The sequence below is a fragment of the Mesoplodon mirus genome, assembly GCF_964341445.2.
Source record: "Mesoplodon mirus genome assembly, chromosome: 11".
Taxonomy (NCBI): Eukaryota; Metazoa; Chordata; class Mammalia; order Artiodactyla; family Ziphiidae; genus Mesoplodon; species Mesoplodon mirus.
The window spans coordinates 55,139,511-55,162,028 of NC_138987.1; the positions used below are offsets into that span (position 1 = coordinate 55,139,511).

At 39.2% G+C, this 22,518-nt stretch overlaps 1 protein-coding gene across 1 annotated transcript in view; it reads right to left on the reverse strand.

Annotated features, from left to right (window-relative positions):
- Positions 1-8,567: 8,567 nt before the first annotated feature.
- The window catches only part of CCNT1 (cyclin T1), a 30,010-nt gene continuing 16,059 nt past the window's right edge, over positions 8,568-22,518 (reverse strand). Inside the window, exons 6-9 of the mRNA XM_082635030.1 lie at positions 21,755-21,800; positions 20,436-20,599; positions 20,201-20,271; positions 8,568-10,482 (exon numbers count right to left, since the gene is read on the reverse strand). Of these exons, the coding sequence (XP_082491156.1) occupies positions 9,076-10,482; positions 20,201-20,271; positions 20,436-20,599; positions 21,755-21,800 (1,688 nt within the window). The 3' untranslated portion in view covers positions 8,568-9,075. The remainder of the gene's footprint in view (positions 10,483-20,200; positions 20,272-20,435; positions 20,600-21,754; positions 21,801-22,518) is intronic.

A 22,518-nucleotide genomic window follows, 5' to 3' on the forward strand; every position in this document is an offset into this window, starting at 1 on the left:
GGGAAATTACATATATAAACATTTAATTTTCAGAACAATCCTAAGAGGAAGAAGCTATAATCTCCATTTTACAGCTAATGGAGGAACAGAATGAGCCCATATCTAGTAATTAGGGGAAGATGGCGAATTTGAACCCAGCCCTCATTCTTTATCCCTTTTATTCCCTCTCATATAGCGAAGAGCATTGATTGAGAATTAGGAAATATGAGTTCTCGTTGAGGCCTTGATTCTCTAAAATTCTCTACAATTCCATGCTAAATAATGCAGGTATATAGAAATGGCAGACACAATCCCAATTTTATCATCCTTTAAGCATCTTTAGTTAAAAGCATCTCTCCCTTCTTTCATCTTCACCACGCCTCTGGTAGACATGAACCAACATTTTCTCCCCATAACCCTTCTGGATCTTTTTTGCATCCCATCCTTCCCAAGCTCTCACCTGCTGTCAGTTTCATTTAAGTAAGCTATTTCTCCATTACCAATGAGCAGGTGAGCGTGGTTCAGCGGTGAGCGTGGAGAATCTACAAAGCTGGAGAACAGCAGTTTAGGCATAAGAAGTGATTAAAACCGAAATGGGTAAAGGAGAGCTTATACCTGCCGTTTCCCAGAGATTAGCGCAGTCCTAGAAGGCCCTTTCATGAGATTCATTCATTTATTGAGCACCTAAATGCCAGGCACTGGGGATACAGGGAGAACAAGAACAATAAACCTGCTCTTTCGGAGTAAACATTCTAGAGTAGTTTGGAATTGTGGATGCAATACAGCCATTAAATAGCAGCTATGAGTTATATACATAAGCAAACACTCCAACCCTCAGAAGAGGTACAAAGACATTTGTTATAAACACTCTATAACTCAAAACTAGGAGAGGAAGCCACATTACAGAAAATATGGGAATTTTCAACCAAATGCAGTGATATCAAAAAGGAACATTAAAGCTACTATAGGGAACAATGTAAAGAGGCATTAGGGACTAGATAGAGATGCAACAAAGGCTTTAATTAGAGCGTCTACTGAAGGTCTTGGGGGGAAAAAAACCTTTCTGCTAAGCCCAAAACAGACCAAAAAATGCTATTTAGAACCACTTCCGGACTTCCCTAGTGGCGCAGTGGTTAAGAATCCGCCTGCCAGGGCTTCCCTGGTGGTGCAGTGGTTGGGAGTCCACCTGCCGATGCAGGAGACACGGCTTCGTGCCCCGGTCCGGGAGGATCCCACATGCCGCGGAGCGGCTGGGCCCGTGAGCCATGGCCGCTGAGCCTGCGCGTCCGGAGCCTGTGCTCCGCAACGGGAGAGGCCACAACAGTGAGAGGCCCGCGTACCGAAAAAAAAAAAAAAAAAAAAAAAGAATCCGCCTGCCAATGCAGGGGACACGAGTTTGATCCCATATGCCGCAGAGCAACTAAGACCAGGCGCCACAACTACTGGGCCTGTGCTCTAAAGCCCACGAGCCACAACTACTGAAGCCCACGCACCTAGAGCCCATGCTCCACAACAAGAGAAGCCACTGCAATGAGAAGCCCTCGCACTGCAACGAAGAGTAGCCCCCCGCTCGCCGCAACTAGAGAAAGCCTGCGCATAGCAACGAAGGCCCAAAGAAGCCAAAAAAACCCAAAAAACCACTTCCTTCTAAGTGGGGGAGAGATATTAAATGGTCAAGATATTGGCAAATTCTTTGTGCTTTTTAACAAAGTAGATGGCTGTTTTTAATCCAATGAACACTTTGCTAGCTACTGAATAGGTTAAAGTAGACCTGAGGCTGTTCGTAAACAGCAGTTAGGAAAGATGAATTCTTAAGAGAGAATTTTTAATTCGGACTTTTGGGGGCTAATCCCAGAGAAAAAGTGTGTTTGTGTGAGAGAGAGAAAGAGAAGAGTTAAATAAATGCCAAAATCCTGCACTTTATATAATCCTCATCTTTTTTCCTTCCAGTTTCTTGGGCCAAACACTGGGAGTCATCCTCGACTTCTCTTCCAACCTTAGAGCAGATCCTACTGGCTCCAACTTCAAGATATGTAACTTCTCATTACCTTCAGCGCTTCCAACCTGGTCCAAGCCACTCTCATCTGTTCCCTTAATTATTGTGAGAGTCTCCTTACCCTTGACTCTACATAGGCCCTTTTTCAACACAGAAGCCAAATGAACTTTTTTTTTTTTTTTTTTGGCCATGCCTCGCTGCTTGCAATGGTGCAGGATCTTAGTTCCCCGACCTGGGATTGAACCCGGGCCCTGGCAGTGAAAACGCCAAGTCCTAACCACTGGACTGCCAGGGAATTCCCCGCCAAATGATCATTTTAAAACCCAAGCTAGATCATGTTACTTCTCTACTCAACACTTGTCAATGGTGCTCCATTTCACTGTCTTTATAAATGGCTTACATGGCCCTACTGTATCTGGCCTTTTGCTGCTTCTCTAACCACATTATCCTACTACTTACTCTCTCCTCCTCACTCAATTCTATACTAGCTACACTGGCCTCTTTGCTCTTTCTCAAACATGCCAGTATCTTCTCACCTCAGAACCTTTGCACTTGTTTCCTGGAATGATCTTACCCATAAATATTCCTGTGGCTTGCTCTCTCACCTCTTTCAGGTCTTTGCTGAACTGTGATTTTGTAAGGCCTTCCTCCCTAGCCATCTTATTTCCCATTTCAACAATCCTACTTACCTACATGCACACACAAAATCCCTGTCCCTCCTTCCCTGCTTTACATTCTCCAAAGTACTTATCATCTAGCATATTATGTTTTACTTGTCTCCCCTACACCTAGAATGTAAGTTCTATGAGGGCAAGATGCTTGCTTTGTTTACTGCCATATTATCATCTATAAACAGTATATAGTACTTGGTAGATACTATTTTCTAATGAAGGGATAAATGAAAAGCAAGGAAATGCCTGAAACTACTTTTCAGAAAAGATGAATCTAGTTTTCAATTTTAACTTGTTTTCATCACTGTGATTTTTTGGTTACCTGTTGGTTTTGAGTGTTATGTGAAATTAAGAAAAGGGGTTGGGCTTCCCTGGTGGCGCAGTGGTTGAGAGTCCGCCTGCCGATGCAGGGGACACGGGTTCGTGCCCCGATCCCGGAGGATCCCACGTGCCGCGGAGCGGCTGGGCCCGCGAGCCATGGCCGCGGAGCCTGTGTGTCCGGAGCCTGTGCTCTGCAACGGGAGAGGCCACAGCAGTGAGAGGCCCGCGTACAGCAAAAAAAAAAAAAAAAAAAAAAAAAAGAAAAGGGGTTAAGATTCCACAATGCAAAAAAGGTAGCACAAGTAAGACATGTGACAATCCACAAATCAAATCAATTCAACAGAAGTAGGCCCCCCAAATCAATTCAGCAGAAGGAGGTGACAGAGCTAGAGATTACAATAAATACAAGCCTCTAAGGGAATCCACAGAAGTCACAGAAAGGGCTTCAAACTTTGTACAGAAAGTTGAATGATAGAGATCAAGTCAATCTTATTGGCTCTCAAGTGTCAGAGAGACCAGGATGATTTAGGCACTCATCATAAGATGAAACCTAGCTCTATACCAGTTAGTTTAACAAACCTCTATAATTGGGGATCCAGCTGTTTGGAAGTTTACATTGATTTATACCTCATCTATTGCCAAGGATGACACAGTTGATATCTCTTTTAACAAAAGCAAATCACTATGACTTTATAATAAATTTATAATATCATCCATTCTCACATCATTCATTTACTACTTCTCTATTCTTCCATTCAAACCAGACCAAAATTCCTAACACATCAGCAGCTTCCACAAGTTTCAGGAGAGGCACAGCAAACAAAAATCTTAAGTTGTCTTATTTCAGAAAATGGAAGGACGGAATGAACAGAACTCAAGACTCAAGTGATTTTTTTTTCAGAAGTGTCGAACATTCTGTTAAATTTCTTTTGTTCCTTTTAGAGTTTTTAAACTATAGCTACTCCTAACTTTTTTTATATAATTTGAGCATTATAGCATTAAAAATTCTTTCCATTTAAATGGGTAATTTGCAAGATTTACCTTGTGTGTGTGGTTTTATTATGTCCCAAGGAAAGGGTGAGAATTCCCTATCAGCTTTTCCAGGCACCACCAAGGCGGCTATTAATTTTTTCTTCCAAAAGCACTGCTGTCTATACCAACATTTCAGTTTTCAAAGAACCAAATATACAATTATGAATCATTGATAGTGCTTGCTAGATAAGCAGTACATGTTGCTAGCATCTGTTAGAGCTATATATTTTTCTGTGTACCAGTCACCCTTCCAGGTATCCATGCAACAATACAGAACGAGGGGTTTTCCCCCTCTGCCACATCATATTTTATATACCATCAGGTTCACTGTAATGATCAAATCTTAGTTAGCTATTTCCAATGAACTCAATTCCCATAGGATCTTGTGCAGTAAGAAAGTACATACTATATTACCAAAACTAAAACAAAACTATTATCATATCAATCAAATGACAGTTAAAGACTAACTTGAAGACTCAGTACACATAAACAATAATCAGATGATTGTTTTATCATTAACATTTATTGATGGGATGGATAAATACAGATTGAGAAACATACTTGACAGCAAGATATCAAACTGATAGCCAGACTATAAAATGTATACAACATCCTTTTTTAAATTTAAAAAAAAATTTTTTTAATGTTTTACAAAGAGCCCTTACTATAATGGTCACTTACATCTTACCATTCACATAATAGCAGTAGAGATCCCAGGGGTAGCATCCAGAAATGAGGTGCCCCCAAGGAGGACAGAGGCAAGAACAGAATTATATGCTGAGAAAGGGCTCTTAAGAGCAATACAAAGAAAACAGACAAAAATATCACCACAAAATTGTACCTGAGTGACATAGATTGGAAAAGTGTTTTACTTTTTTTTTCCTTCTTTGCTCTTTGGTCTGACAAGAAAACAGTTTTAGGTGTGTGGAGTAGGGTGGGGAGGTCAGTTTCAAATCCAGAAACCTAGGTTAACACTAAGTTAGTCGGCTGCATTCTTTTCTTTGGGTGCTTAACCCAGCCAGCACTTCCATCTTATAACCAATTCCAAAGTGATCAATCACTCATCAGTTAAGGCCTCAGCTTTCAACTGAAGAGTTCCTGATAACCTGATGAAGACATACTTGCTCTGGCTTCAATTAGCATGCTCTCAAGTCTTTCTCTTCTTTTCATTCACCATGAATACACACTCATAAAGGGGAAGAGTAGACACCACTTTTTAGTAAACGTTCCTTTTTTGCCCTCCCTTTTCCAATGCCAAGTTCATGCTGAGAACTTTAGAAACATTAAAATGGAACGGTCTCCCACTTAGAAAATAATTCTCACTCCAGACCACTCTATCAGGCAGGATTATAGTACCATGCTTTTTATCCCACAGAGGGATAAAAAGATAAAACCTGACAGTGTGATACAACATGAACATTTTTTAAACCACCAGGAACACTCAGTTAAAAGCTGGGTGTTAACAAGCAGCAACACAAGAAATTTGGGGAGGCATCAAAGTCACTGAAAGTTTCGTGGGACTGCAGAGGGCTTATTTCTCACCATGTGAAGGGTTGCATAGACTGCTTAAATTCTCCCAAACCCAAGAGAATAATATTTGTATTCCAACTTCAAGATGTCCTAGAATCCCTTTTCCTGGAATTAGTATCAAAATAGATCATCAACAAAAGACTAATCCTTTTAAAATTTAATCAGTTCCCAAGTTCCCACAGTCCTGTGTTTCTGCAGGAAACACAGATATGTTTAAAATCCAACCATACTGGGGTAAGACTCCTCTACTTGCCTTTGTCCAGAAACAAGGCATAAGGGGTATGGATTTTCAATATGGGGAATTAAGTAGCAGAGGCTTAAGTAAATCCAGCACTGATGTTACCATGATTTTATTTCTATATCCTAATCCATTGCTGTTTCCAACTGGAGATTTAAATTTTTTCTATCAATATTGGTGAAGCCAATAATATAGAACTATGTAAAAGGATACATTAAATCAAAACACTAAAAGCATTTTTTTTTTAAAAAGAGGAGGCTGAGGTTCTCAGATATGGAAACACATTGATACAAGTGAAAAGACTAGACTAATTCCTATGTATTTTCTAAACCCAGAAAGCATAACTGATACTTCAGAAGACCAAAGTAGCTTTAGATTAATGCTTCACTAGAGTTCAGCTAACAGCAACACAGGTATCTGGTTAAAAGCCCTAAGGACGATTCACAGGTATTTGTTTTTGCCAATATGAGATTCAAGCAAAGTTTTAGGAATGAAATTTACAGAACTTGAGGCTCCAGGCCTGTTTACCACCACTTATCCTTGATAAGGTTAAAAGGAGGGGAAAAAAAGCCATGTTTACTAGACTAACTTTGCATGTATAAATCCTGTTTCTCACCCTTTGAAGTGGTGAGGGTAAGAGAAGACACAGCATTTAGAAACCACACAATCTTCTGAAGCCTAAGCTTATGGAATTTGGACAACATGCATGCTAGCTGATAGGCACATTTGCTAACCCAAAGACAATGCAGTAAGCAGCTTCATGCAGAGCCCATAAGAAGTTTCATGACATATGCGTAGATATAAAAGCGGACACTGTAGGTATCTTAAAACAGTATCAGGAGGCACTAATATAAAAAAGTCTCTAAATTGACCTATATCAGCAATGATCTACTCGTGCAAAGGCCAGACTGTGCAGCGTAAAGCAGCTCTTAGGCTCTAGTAAGCACTTGTTTCAAGGTCACTCCTGACAAAGTTCTAAGGAACTACAGACTGCCATGGAGAACTGCTGAGGCCAGGTGGATATGTATCTCTGTGGTGAGAGAGTGAATGTGATTAGAAAATATGTGACATTTGATGAGAAAAACTGAAAGCTGTAAAAGACATTTTCATAAATCAGTGATCATCAATTCCACAAGATGCAAACTAAATAACCTTTTGGGAAGGTCAGAAAGGAAAGCTGACTCCGCCAAACAAAATCTAAACAAATAGCCTAAATTTAGTAAACACACCACGCATCTACCAATTACCAATTACCTAGCACAACACAGAAAATATCAAGGAGAAAGAGGAAAATGTCTTCCATAAAAGTAAAGTGACACTCCAAGTCAAAAGTATTACTGGTGTATCAATCAGCACAGAGCTCACTTTACACAGCAATGGCAGGCACTCCAGACAGTTCAAATATGCAGAAGTGCAGGACACTAATTCACCTTCAGTTAAGGCTTACTGAACAAATTCCCTCCTATATTAGGCCAGTGCATCATCAATTCCAACTGTCTCAGTTTTCTCCCCAACCTGTTCCTGGCAAGCAGCAGCACATGTACAACTCCTTTCTCCCTATGACTTCCAATGAAAAACTTCAATTTATCCACAAAGAATATTTGGTGTGAAAAAAGCTGCATTAAAATCAAGAAGACAAATTCAAATTGCATCACCTTTTCCATGGCAAAAAACACCATGAAGACTGAAAAAATATCACATTAAATGATCTGTGGCTAGGTGGCATTTTCAGCTGGACAACTTGGCTTAGAATTCTTTCTAGCCCCTTGAAGATTTCTTTCCTCAACAAAAATGTTCACTCCTAAAATATGGGATAATTAAGCACCCATTAGAATAGGACTCCTGATCCATTTTTCTAAAGGACTCTTAGAAATCTACAGAAGAACTTCTGCCTAGAAGCTAAAACCACCAAAGATGCACAATCTAAACATAACGGTATCTGAAGGCGAGGCTTGCTCTCACCCTCATGGCACCAGCACTGTTAAATTCATAAGCTCCAATCTCTGAAGTCATATAGGCTGCAAAAATAGAGGATACAGCTGCCTCCCTTCAGATATACAGATAAAAATAAAGTCTTACATTCATAATATAATTTAAAATACAATGTCCTAAAAATTCCCAATCACAGTTTTCATTGTTTCAGTATCCTTTAGCTCCATGGCTTCTCCCAGATCTATTCTCACATATGGTCTGGGCTTTCACAGGAAGGATAGCACATCCCCCTTCCCTTCAGAGACCCTGAGACTGCTCTTACTTGAACACTTTCCCAAAGCCCAATGTGAAAAAAAGCACACCCAATTCTGTAGGGCAGAAGCCAGCCTAGCTCTCCAGCCTTCTTCCTCAACCCCACCTTTGTTCTGTATCAAAAGGAAAAAGGGGGTAAAAAGGAAGTTTTTATAATGGAGTCCAGAGTCCGACCATTGGCTGCACCTGCCCAAACTAGAATTTAGAAGGCTACCCTCAATTACAACATAAAGAAAGAGAAATGTCAAATACAGGCTTCTTCCTTCCTTTATGTTTTAAAGGCCACACCGTGTTCTCTCTAGTAGACTGTTAGGAAGTAAAAATGGTGAAGTACAGGGAAGGAAAGATAAAACATAACTTTTAAACACACACACTAAAAACACACATACCCACACTTACACACTTAAAGGTCGAAACACTTCAAGTGGCCAGAGCCGATCTCAGAACTCACGGCCAAAATCCTATCCTCCCATCCCCACTACACACACACACCCCACCCTCCAATCCCACCCCCCAGGACTCACTGCCGTGTATGTGATACACACAGCAAAATCCCTATCCCTTCCCCAATTATATAAAAAAAACTAAACAGATAACTTACTTTCTTTAAATTATTTTTTTAAAGTCTCTTAAAAGATTTTGACGTTTAAATACTTCCTCTCTTCTGATATATTAAACACCAAAAGGATCCACAACTGTTTGATAAAACAAACCCTCCATACTTCAGTCCTGGCAAGAAGAGGGAAGATATCAACTCTAATCGACCTAATTAGGAGGTGGAGAGGCCAAGAACAGAGAAAGTATTATGAATCCTTCACAGCTTTAACACATTCTCACCTCTCAGTAAAAACTATAATAAAATAGTTAAATTTCTGAGGCAGGAGATATAATAACCAAGGCCCTCTACCACCTTCCCACCTATGTCTCAATATAAATTTATTCCTAGTCCAACAAAGGTGACATATTTCATAAGGGAAGTAATTTTCTTAGTCCAGAATCAGTAGTTTAAAAAAAAAAAAAAAGATGTGTTTTTAAAGTTTTTTTTCTCCTCGTCTTTTTCTTTTTTACTTGGGAAGGGGTGGAAGTGGTGGAGGAGGTTCTGATGGTAGAGGTGGTAGCCGGGGTTTGTCTGTATTGCCAGGTCTGGAGGACATTCCACCAGCCCGTGGATTCAGATATTCTCCATAAGAATGAACATATTCAAACGCAGGCGGCTGAGTGGGCTGAACACCTTGGGCATTGAGAAGGGAGTGAAGCATATTCACAGTATCTTGATAGTCTATGGTCTGGGTTGCATTGTGACCATTAGCCCCAGTGGAGCCTTTATCCAATTTCATGTGAGGAACTCGAGTTTTACAGCTGGGCTGTGAAAAAGTAAGGCCACTTGTGTCTGAGCTATGCCCAGGCAACTGGGCCATTGCAGGAAGAGGAAGGAAGGAGAAATTTATGGAAGAGGATTTAGCATTCTTGGCAATCTTAGTTGAATGATCAAACACTGCCCCTCCAGTCTCTTCAGGGAAGGGCCTTTTATGAGAAGAACTGGAAGAGGAGAAAGAGCTAGACAAGCTATAGGGTTTGTGTGCTAAGGTGCTTGTCTGGCTACTATGTTTTGGATCACCTGGACGTTTGTTCCCAGTACTAGCTGGAAGCTGTGAGTGAGAGTGTTTGTGTGAGTGGTGATTATGATGATGATGATGATTAGATGGGTAGGTCTTGTGCTTTTCTTTGTGCTCACGGCTCTTTGTGACACTGTCATCTACAGAATTGTGCTTGTCAGCTGCAGTGTGAACTTTGATGCGCATTTTTATCTCCTCTGGTTTTGAAGTGGCAGCTTTATCTCCACTTGTCACTGGGATTCTCATTTTGAGAGCTGTTTTGTCAGTCTTTTCCAGAAAAGGCCGCTCAGGGTTTTCTGAGCACTCTGTGGGCATTTTCAGAAGGATGAAAGAATGGCTATCATGGTGAGACAGGAGATTCTGGGCAGCATAGGCATACTGTGACTTCACATTGGCCTCCATGTTCTCCAGTTGCCTCTTCTGGGCAGCCAACTCTTCTGCATGCTTTGCACGGTATTCTTTCAGTGATACTTTAGCTGATGGCACACTCTTACTATTCTGCTTCTGAGAAACAAATGCATTTGAACCATCCTGTTGCAAGGAATGGTCAACTCCTGTAAGTGCTAAATTCTCACTAGTCCGATGACCCTGAGCAGGTTCTACCTTAAAAGGAGGGTGGGAGGACAGCCAACGCTCACTTGGCAACATCTCCACATTGCTTAAGTTACTGGTTGACTCTTCAGTGGCTGGAAGGGAAGGCACTGCACTTGTGGTAGAAGAAGCTGACATACTCATTAAACCTGCAATAGTTGTATCTGAAGAGCTCTGGGAAATCATATTAAGGATTGTCTGCTCCGAAGTGTTTTCATCTGCTCCTCGGTCATCTGTTTTTGTTTTCTTGGCAGCCTGGCATGCCTAGAATGAAGCAAATAGCATCTTTTCACTTCAGGTAATTTATCAAATGGAAAAAAAACACTGAAATGAGTAGACTGTGTTTGCTGTGACATTGGGAGTTGGGGATAGCCCATAACCAGGAGGTTACTCTAACATGAGACTGATAATTATTACCATCAGGAGAGATACGATTTTTTAAACCTTCAATCAAGCATCACAAGCTCTCAAAGAGGTATCTGAACTCCCATGTTCGTTGCAGCACTTTTCACAATACCTAAGGTATGAAAGCAACCCAAGTGCCCATCAATAAATGAATGTATTAAAAAAAATGTGGTCTATATATACAATGAAATACCATTTAGCCTTAAAAAAGGAGGAAGATTCTGTGAAGACAGCAGAGTAGGCAGCACCAGGAATCTGTCCCACCTAGACAACAATTGCAAAAGCAGAATCTGTCTGACATAACTATTTTGGAACTTTGCAGTCTGTTGAAGGTTTGCAGCTGCCAGGGTAAGCCCTGGACAATAAACTGAAGTTAATTTCCCTCAATTTCAGCTCTCAGCCCCAGTCAGCTGTGCAGCTCTTCCTGGAGTCGCTTGCACACAGCTTGGGGGACGCTGGTTAGGCAAAAAGGGCTCTATTTTCCAAATATTGGAGATCTGTGGTCTGATTGCTGACTGCTGCTTTCAGTCACAGAGGTACAAAGAGAAAGGGAGCCATTGTTGTTGCACCTCCCTCCATTGTTGCAATCCCCTCCCCCTCTGGCTGAAGTGACTTCCCTGGATGTAAAGGGCCAGCCCCCTTCCTCCCCCACTTCATTTTTCACTTTTTCCTCCCTTTGGGAGCCAGATATTAGAGTAGAACATTAAAAAAAACACTGTCCCTACAGAAATGTCCAGGAAAAGGCTCAGATAAGAACTGAGAAGACATTAATTTTATACATCAAGCTGATCCTCAGCACAGAAATATCCTTCAAAATCAAGCCCCCACCCCAAATATACAAAAAAAAAAAAATCCCAGCACACCCCAGGAAAGGGAGAGAATCTGATTTCCAGAGTTACCATGTTATTAGATTCAAATGTCCAGTCTTCAACAAAAAAATCACAAGACACATAAAGAAACACGAAAGTATAGCCCATTCAAAGGGAAAAAAAATCAATAGAAACTGTCCCTGAAAAAGACCCAATGGCAGATTTACTAGGCAAAGACATTAACTGCCTTAAAGATACTCAAGGAAATGAAGATGTCAAAAAGTCAAGAAAACAACATGTGAACAAAATGAAAGTATCAAAAAAGAGATTATAAACTTTTAAAGAAACCAGAAAGAAATCCTGGAGCTGAAAAGTACAGTATCTGAAATGAAAAATGCACTGGAGGGATTCAAAGGCAGATCTGAACAGGCAGAAGAATCAGCAAACTTGAAAATAGGACAGAGGAAATTATCAAGTCTGAGGAACAGAAAGAAAAAAGACTGAAGCAAGTGAACAGAGCCTAAGGGACCTATGGGACACCATCAAATAGCCCAATGTATGCATTGTGGGAATTCCAGAAAATGAAAAGAAAGAGAAAGAGGCAGAGAATATGTGAAGATACAGCAACTCAGAACTCTCCAAATCTGATGAAAAAACTTGAACATAGATATCCAAGAAGCTCAGTGAATTCCAGGATAAACTCAAAGAGACTCACATCAAGACATATCATACTTAACCCTCCCAGACTTCAGACAGTACTACAAAGCTATCAGTAATCAGTGTGGTACTGGCACAAAATCAGACATCTGGATCAATGGAACAGAATAGAGAGCCCATAAATAAACACACATGCTTACAGTCAATTAATCTTTGACAAAGGAGGCAAGAATATACAGTCTCTTCAACAAGTGGTGTTGGGAAAGTTGGATAGCCACATGTAATTCAATGAAGTTAGAACACACCCTCACACCATACACAAAAATAAACTCAAAATGGCTTAAAGACTTAAACATAAGACATGACACCATAAAACTCCTAGAAGAGAACATAAGCAAAACACCCTCTGACATAAATGTACCAAGGTTTTCTTAGGTCAGTCTCCCAAGGCAATAGAAATAAAAGCAAAAATAAACAAATGGACCTAATCAAATACAAGCTTTTGCATAGCAAAGGAAACAGTAAACAAAAAGAAAAGATAACCTACGGACTAGGTGAAAATATTTGCAAATGATGTGACTGACAAGGGCTTAATTTCCAAAATATAAAACAGCTCATACAACTCAACAACAACAAAAAAAACAACCCAATCCAAACATGGGAAGAAGACCTAAGTACACATTTCTCCAAAGAAGACATATAGATGGCCAACAGGCACATGAAAAGATGCTCAACATCACTACTTATCAGAGAAATGCAAATAAAACTACAAAGAGGTACCACCTCATACCAGTCAGAATGGCCATCATTAAAAAGTCTACAAATAACAAATGCTAGAAAGGGTATGGAGAAAAGGGGACCCTACTACACTGTTGGTGGGAATGTAAGATGGTGCAGCCACTACAGAAAACAGTATGGAGGTTCCTCAAAAAGCTAAAAATAGAGTTGCCGTATCATCCAGCAATCCCACTCCTGGGCATACGTCTGGACAAAACTATAGTTCAAAAAGATACATGCACCCTAATGTTCATAGCAGCGCTATTCACAATAGCCAAAGCGTGGAAACAACCTAAATGTCCATTGACAGATGAATGGATAAGAAGATATGGTACATATATACAATGGAATACTACTCAGCCATTAAAAAAGAACAAAATAATGTCATTTGCAGCAACATGGATGGACCTAGAGATTATCATGCTAAGTGAAGTTAAAGTCAAAGACAAATATCATATGATATCATTTATACGTGGAATCTAAAATATGACACAGGGCTTCCCTGGTGGCGCAGTGGTTGAGAGTCCGCCTGCCGATGCAGGGGATACGGGTTCGTGCCCCGATCCGGGAAGATCCCACATGCCGCGGAGAGGCTAGGCCCGTGAGCCATGGCCACTGAGCCTGCACGTCCGGAGCCTGTGCTCCGCAACGGGAGAGGCCACAACAGTGAGAGGCCCGCATACCGCAAAAAAAAAATAAAAAATAAAATAAAATAAAAATAAAATATGAGGGCCTCCCTGGTGGCGCAGTGGTTGAGAGTCCGCCTGCCGATGCAGGGGATACGGGTTTGTGCCCCGGTCTGGGAGGATCCCATATGCCGCGGAGCGGCTGGGCCCGTGAGCCATGGCTGCTGAGCCTGTGCGTCCGGAGCCTGTGCTCCGCAACGGGAGAGGCCACAACAAGTGAGAGGCCCGTGTACAGCAAAAAAAAAAATAAATAAATAAAATAAAATAAAATAAAATATGACACAAATGAACTTATCTACGAAACAGAAACAGACTCACAGACATAAAGAACAGACTTAGGGTTGCCAAGGGGTGGGGGATGAGGGAGGGATGGAGTGGGAGTTTGGGGTTAGCAGATGCAAACTATTATATATAGAATTGATAAACAACAAGGTCCTACTGTATAGCACAGGGAACTATATTCAATATCCTCTGATAAACTATAATGTAAAAGAATATAAAAAAGAATGTATATATATGTATAAATGAACCACTTTGCTGTACAGCAGAAATTAACACAACATTGCAAATCAACTACACTTCTTTTTTTTTTTCTTTTTTTTGCCACACCACACAGTTTGCAGGATCTGTTCCCCGACCAGGGATTGAACTCAGGCCATGGTAGTGAAAGCGCCAAATCCTAACCACTAGACCACCAGGTAACTCCCCAACTATACTTCAATTAAAAAAAAAAAAAACAGATGAATGGGTAAAGAAGATGTGGTATATATACAACAGAATACAACTCAGTCATAAAAAAGAAGGAAATGTTGCCATTTGCAACAACATAGATGAACTTGGAGGGTATTAGGCTAAAATACTGTATGTTACCACTTATATGTGGAATTTAAAAAATAAAATTAATGAATATAACAAAATAGATACAGACTCACAGATATAGACAACAAACTAGTGGTTACCAGCGGGGAGAGGGAAGGGGGAAGGGGCAAGATAAGGGTAGGGGATTAAGAGGTACAAACTACTATGTATAAAATAAATAAACTACAAGGATATATAGTACAACACAGGGAATATAGCCAATATTTTATAATAAGTATAAATGGAATATAACCTTTAAAAATTGTGAATCATTTTGTTATACACCTGAAATTTATATAATATTGTACGTCAACTATACCTCAATTCTTAAAATCATGGTATTAAAAAAAAAAAAGACATCATACTCAAACTTTCAAAAGCCAAAGACAGAATTCTGAAAGCAGCAAGAAGCAAACTGTTACATACAAGGTATCCTCAATAAGATCATGAGATTTCTCAACAGAAACCTTGGAGGCCACAAGACAGTGAGCTGATACATCCCAAGTACTAAAAGAAAAAAACTGTCGGCCAAGAATCCTATAGCCAGTAAGAATGTCCTTCAAAAAAGTGAAGGAGAAATTAATTATCTCCAGATAAACAAAAGCTGAGGGGGGCTTCCCTGGTGGCGCAGTGGTTGAGAGTCCGCCTGCCGATGCAGGGGACACGGGTTCGTGCCCCGGTCCGGGAAGATCCCACATGCCGCGGAGCGGCTGGGCCCGTGAGCCATGGCTGCTGAGCCTGCACGTCCGGAGCCTATGCTCCGCAACGGGAGAGGCCACAACAGTGAGAGGCCAGTGTACCGCAAAAAAAAAAACATATGCTGAGGGGATTCGTGACCACTAGATCAGCCATACGAGAAAAGCTCAAGGGAGTCCTCCAAGACAGTAACTTCAAGCCATATGGAGAAATAAAGACCTCAATAAAAGTAAATACATGGGCAATTATAAAAGCTGGTACTGTAACAATGGTTTGTAATTGCACATTTTACTTTCTACATGATTTAGGAGACTAACACATTCTCAGGGAAAAACAATTAGTGTAAAACCTAGTATTACTATAACTTTGTCTTATAATTCCAAACCTTATTTTTTATATAGTATAAGAGCCTAATGCATCTAAAAGAATTATTAGTTTTCGGGGAGCACACAATGTATAAATATTTAATTTTGTAACATCAACAACCAAAAGGGGTGCAGCTGTAAAGGAGACAAATTTTGTATGTTAATACAGAAAATGAATGAAAAAGGAATTTAAAATTTTTCACTATGAAAAATCAACTAAGCACAAAAGACAGTATAATGCAGGAAATGAGGGACAAAAAAGCCATAAGACATACATTAGGCATACCTTGGAGATACTGTGGGTTCAGTTCCAGACCATCTCAATAAAGCAAATATCACAATAAAGTGAGCCACACAAATGTTTTGGTTTCCCAGTGCATATAAAAATTGTGTTTACACTGCAGTCTATTAAATGTGCAATAGCATTATGTCTAAAGAAAATGTACATACCTTAATTTAAAATACCTTACTGCTAAAAAATGCTAACCATCATTTGAGTCTTCAGTGAGTTGTAGTAGTAATACTAAAGATTACTGATCACATATCACCATAACAGATATAATGATAATGAAAAAGTTCAACATACTGCCATAATTACCAACGTGTAACAGAGACACGAAGTAAGCAAATACTGTTTGGGAAAATGGCGTCAACAGACTTGCTTGACGCAGGGCTGCCACAGACTTCAATATAAAAAATGCAATATCTGCAAAGTGCAATAAAACAAGGTATGCCTGTATAAAAAACAAATAGCATTAAGTGACAGAAGTAAATCTCTCCTTATCTGTAATTACTTTAATTGTAAATGGATTAAACTCTTAAGGAAAAGACAGAGATTTGTAGAATGGATAAAAACATATGATCCAACTATATGCTATCTACAAGAGGCTGAGATCCAAAGACCCAAATAGGCTGAAAGTGAAAGGATGGAAAAAGGTATACAATGCAAACAGTAACCAAAAGACAGCATGCATGGCTATACTAATAGCAGACAAAATAGACTTGAAATCAAAAAAGATTTCAAGAGACAAAAAAGAGCATTATATATTTTAAAAGGCTAGCTACAGAAATTAGACATAGCAATTATAAACATTTACACACCTAATGACAGGCCATCAAAATATATGAGGCCAAAACCTAACAGAATTAAAGAGAAATAGACAGCTTTACAGTAATAGTTGGAGACTTCAATACCCCACTCACAATAATATATCAAGCAGAAGATAAGGAAGTAGGACTTAATAAATAAACTAACTAGATCTAACAGACATACACAGAACACTCTCCCCCAAAACAGCAGCACATACATTCTTCAAGTGCATATGGGACATTATCCAGGACAGACCATATGTTAGGCTGCAAAGTTAGTCAATAGATTTTAAAAGATACATATCACACCATGTATTTTTTCTGACCACAACAAGATAAAGTTAGAAATCAGTATCAGAAAGAAAATCAGGGAGAAAAAAAAAATCACAAAATTGTAGAAATTAAACCAATGGATCAAAGAAATCAAAAGGGAAATGAGAAAATACTTAGAGACCAAGAAAAACAAAACACAACATATCAAACTTAAGGTAGGCAGCAAAAGTGGTGTTAAGGGAGAAATTTATAGCTATAAACACTACATTAAAAAAAACCAGGGACTTCCCTGGCGGTCCAATGGTTAAGACTCCACACTCCCAATGCAGGGACTATGAGTTCAGTCCCTGGTTGAGGAACTAAGATCCAGTATGCCACACAGAGTGGCAAAAAAATAAAAATAAAAATTTAACAGTACTTAAAACAAACAAACAAACAAAAAAGAAACTGGGAATTCCCTAGCAGTCCAGTGGTTAGGACACCGTGCACTCACTGCCTGGGGGGCCTGGGTTCAATCCCTGGTCGGGGAACTAAAAATCCCACAGGCTGTGCAGTGTGGCCAAAAAAAAAAAAAACAACAACCAAGAAACATCTCAAAATAACAAACTAACTTTATAACTTAAGGAACTAGAAAAAGAACTAAACACAAAGCTACCAGAAGGAAAGATAAAATAAAGATTAGAGCAGAGATAAAATAAGCTAGAGAAAAACCAAAACAAAAATTGGTTCCTTGAGAACATCAACAAAATTGACAAATCTTTAGCTAGACAGACTAAGAAAAAAAGAGGGAAGACTCAAACTACTAAAATCAGAAATAAAGGTGGAGACATTGCTACCATTCTAACAGAACAAACTGTATATCAACAAATTGAATAACCCAGACAAAAGGGACAAATTCCTAGAAACACAAAACCTATCAAGACTAAATCATGAAGAAACAGAAAATCTAAATAGACTTACAGCTAGTAATAAAATTGAATCAGGACTTCCCTGGTGGCCCAGTGGTTAAGAATCTGCCTGCCAATGCAGGGGACACGGGTTCGAGCCCTGGTCTGGGAAGATCCCACATGCTGCGGAGCAACTAAGCCCATGTGCCACAACTACTGAGCCTGCACTCTAGAACCCGCGAGCCACAACTACTGAGCCCACGTGCACCTAGAGCCCATGCTCTGCAACAAGAGAAGCCACTGCAATGAGAAGCCTGCCCACCACAACAAAGAGTAGCCCCCGCTCCCTGCAACTAGAGAAAGCCTGCGTGTAGCAATGAAGACCCAACAGAGCCAAAAATAAATAAATAAATTTTAAAAAATAAATAAATAAAATTGAATCAGTAATCAAAAATCTCCAAAGGAAAAAGTGCCTTACTGGTTAATCCTACCAATCATTTAACGAAGTAATGCCACTCCTTTTCAGGCTTTCCAAAAATCTGAAGAGGAGGGAACACTTCTCAACTCATTCTATGAGACAAGCATTACCCTGATACCAAAGCTAGACAAAAACACTACAAGAAAGGAAAACTACAGGCCAATATCCCTTATAACCACGGATGCAAAAATCCTCAACAAAATACTAGCAAGATGAATTTGGCGGCATTTAAAAAAAATTACATATCATGCATGACCAAGTGGAATTTATTCCTGGAATATAAGGAGGGCTCAACATATGGAAATCAATTGATGTAATATGTCACACAAACAGAATGAAGGAAACAAATCACATGATCATCTCAATTTGTGCAGAGAAAGCATTTGACAAAATTCAACACACTTTCATGATAAAAACACTCAACTAGGAACATAAAGAGGAAACTACCTCAACATAATAAAAGTCACATATAAAAAACCCACAGTGAACATCATATTCAATGGCGAAAGACTGAAAGTTTTCCTTAAGATCAGGAATAAGGAAAAGATGTTCACTTTCACCACTTCCATTCAACACTGTACTGGAAGTTCTAGCCACAGCAATCAGGCAAGAAAAAAAAAACAGCATCAAATTGGAAAAGAAGAAGTAAAATTATCTCTGTTTGCAGATGACATGAGCTTATATGTAGATAACTCTAAAGACTCAACCAAAAATAATTTTTCTGATTTTATTAGAATTAATAAATGAATTGGGCAAAGTAACAGGATACAAAGTCAACAAATAAAATTCAGTTACATTTCTCTACATGAATAAACAATCTAAAAAGGAAATTATGAAAACAATTCCATTTACAACAGCACCAAAAAGAATAAAATACTTGGGAATTAACCAAGGAAGTAAAAGACTTGTACAATGAAAACTGCAAAACACTGCTGAAAAAAATTAAGTAAAACATAACTAGAAACTCACCTATGTTCTGGATCTAAACATTAATTCAAACATTAATACTGTTAAAATGTGGGGGGACTTCCCTGGTGGTCCAGTGGTTAAGACTCCACACTCCCAATGCAAGGGGCCCGGGTTCGATCCCTGGTCAGGAAACTAGATCCCGCATGCATGCCACAACTAAGAGTCTGCATGCTGCAACTAAGCGTCCATATGCTGCAACTAAGAAGCCTACATGCCGCAACAAAGATCCCGAGTGCTGCAACTAAGACCCGGCGCAGCCAAATTAAATTAAAAAAAAAAAAATCCTAGAATTCATATGGGATCTCAAAGGACCCTGAATAGTCAAAACAATCTTGAAAATGAAGAACAAAACAGAAAGACTCACACTTCCTGATTCCAAAACTTACTACAAAGCCACAGTAATCAAAACAGTGGGGTACTGACATATAGACATATAGATGAATGGAACAGAAAAGAAAGCCCAGAAATAAACCTTCACATACATGGTCAAATGATTTTTGACAAGGGTGCCAAGACCATTCAATGGGGAAGGGACAGTCTTCTCAACAAATGGTGCTAATTCCACTATTCATATATAAGACTTTGAAAAATATCTGAAATACAACTTTAGACTGCAATCTATATAAAAACAAAATTCTAAAATCCATTTAAAAGCAGGTGATGTCAAAGACAAAATTATAATACCAGTTCTAATCTCCTAACTCTGAATCTTTCCTATACCAGAAGCCAACATTCTATGACTCAGAAAAGCCAAATTTTTCCCCTTAACACTCCCCATACAAAAAAATAACTAATGTTGCTGACCAAATGACTAAATCACAAGAGTCGCAAAACACCAAATAAATCTCACTGTCGCCTACAGCAATGGATTTCTGGGCCAGAAGCCAAGCTATGAAGTTGAAATTATGACTATTGCATAACTACAAAAAGGGAAATTCCAAACCGAGGGTACATATCCATATCTGGTATTTTCACTGGTGTGGTCAAAAAAAGAAAATGGTTTGTTCCACAAACTGACAGCAATAATTCTTACCCTCCAATTCCGAATTCGTTTGAGCCTGTTGGGGGTTTTCTCCAGAATCTGTAGAAATTCATGTGTCAGTTCTACAAATGAAATTAGAACATTTAAGAAAAACTCAGAGAGGCAGAAGTAATGAAATAAGAATAACCTCAACTAACTATATTCATCTGAAATCAAGTCACCTTTGGCCAGATATGTGACAGATCAAGAGCAAGTGCTATTCAAGGTCCCTTACTCTAAAACTTACCATCTAAAAGTTCCAAGGTCACAGTGGCGTCAACATACTCCCACCAGTGCTTCCCATCAGTTGAGACTGGGATCTCCCAGTTGGACCACTTGCAAGCCAGATGAATGCAGACACAGGCCACCACAGGAGGTGTGTACTGCAGGCTAAATGTGGTCAAATGCAGGCTGACATCGGAGGGAAGGAAACAAGAGAGTGTCATGAGCTCTCAATTCTGAACCCAAAGTTAAAACTCTCCATTACTTAAAAAAAAAAAAAGTTAAAAAAAAAAAAAAAAAACCCACTGGAGAGCAAGAAGGGCAAGAAATATCCAGTGCTCTGATCCAGCACCCAACATGATTTTTTCCATTAACCCACCGGCTCAGGTAACAACTTTTCTAATTTTTTTTACTACACATCATTTAATCCACACACTGATGAAGGACTGGAAAAAATAAAAACAAAAATAAAAGACTGAGTATTCAGTATTTTAAAATAAGGATTAATTATCCTGAGAATAAGCTCAGAACTTAAGGAAAATTATAAGATTTTTGATATGTATAATCCCTAAGTCAAATACCTAAGGAAATATTCTAAAAATTATCTTGTCTCATGCTAATCATAGGTCTGGTCTCTTTAAAATAATGAATAGACAATCATTCTCTCAAGTGTGAATATACTTGACAGTTTACTTTTAAAATTTCTCCCACCAGGCTATAAAAATGAACTTCTTAGCCCTGACAGTCATTAGGAGTGTCTTTGGTTTCCATGAACAACCAGTAGACTGGAGATGAGACTAAGCAAGTCATTTGGTAATACAAGTTATGTATTAATTTTTTTCTTTAAAAAAGGAAGGAGAAAGAAAAAGTATCACAACTCTTTACACATATACATGCCCATTTATCTGGGCATGGGTGAAGAAAAAAAGAGTCTTTTAAAATATAGTAACAGCAGAATCCTCCAAATTAGATTTTAGTCACTGTCAATGAACCCCAAGTTTAAACAAACTTTCAGAATTATGCTCTTGGATATTTTAAAGCAAAGTAACAAATGCAGAATTAAGTAGGCTATCAAATGATCAGCAATAAATAAATATATCACTTTAACAAATTAAAAAAGCAGCATGGAAATTTTAAGGTACACAGGAAAACTGTGCAGAAAAATCAACCTTTACCATAGAATTGTCTATAACACACTGTATCAGAGATCCTTACCTAGATCTTTGGCTTCTAGTTTACTAAGTGCAAGACCTCATCTTTCCATATACCCATCAAAAAGTGACAATTCTAACGTAAGTAAAGTACTATCCCAAAAACAGAAGAGAAAAATATTAAAATATAAACCTGTTGGTTGCCATGAAGTAAGAAGTCTGTGCTAAGTCCTTGCTTGCTAAAAAAAAGAAAGGGGGTTGGGGGGAGGTTATTAGTTTCATTCATTCTAAACAATTATTTAGTAAGCAATTTAATATTTGCAAGGCAGAGAATATAGTGGTAAATGAGGCAGGCATGGGGTCCCTGACCACCTGATGTTTACATTCTACTGTCAAAGAAAACAGTTTGAGTGATTTTTAATTATAATATTAATAATTATGCTGCTTCCCGACTTAGGGACCTAAGCTTTATTCTGCACACCAGGTATAAGGGGTACATGTTTAAAATGCAATTCCTGGGCATCCTCCCTAGAGTTTGACTCAACACATTTGGAGAAGAATGTAACAAACATTTTTACTTGTTAGTAACTCAGAGATTCTGATACAAGGGTTCACTGAGAAATTCTAAGCTAGGGGATGAACTAATTTGGAGGCAAAATCAGAATCCAGAAGACCTTGCTATAACTGGAAAAAATGAGCAAATAACATAAATTACTCATATATATTACAATTTAAAAAATTCCTCCTTTGGGCTTCCCTGGTGGTGCAGTGGTTAAGATTTGCCTACTGATGCAGAGGACACGGGTTCGAGGCCTGGTCTGGGAAGATCCCACATGCCGCGGAGCAACTAAGCCCACGCACCACAACTACTGAGCCTGCGGTCCAGAGCCTGTGAGCCACAACTCCTGAAGCCTGGGCACCTAGAGCCCGTGCTCTGCAACAAGAGAAGCTACCGCA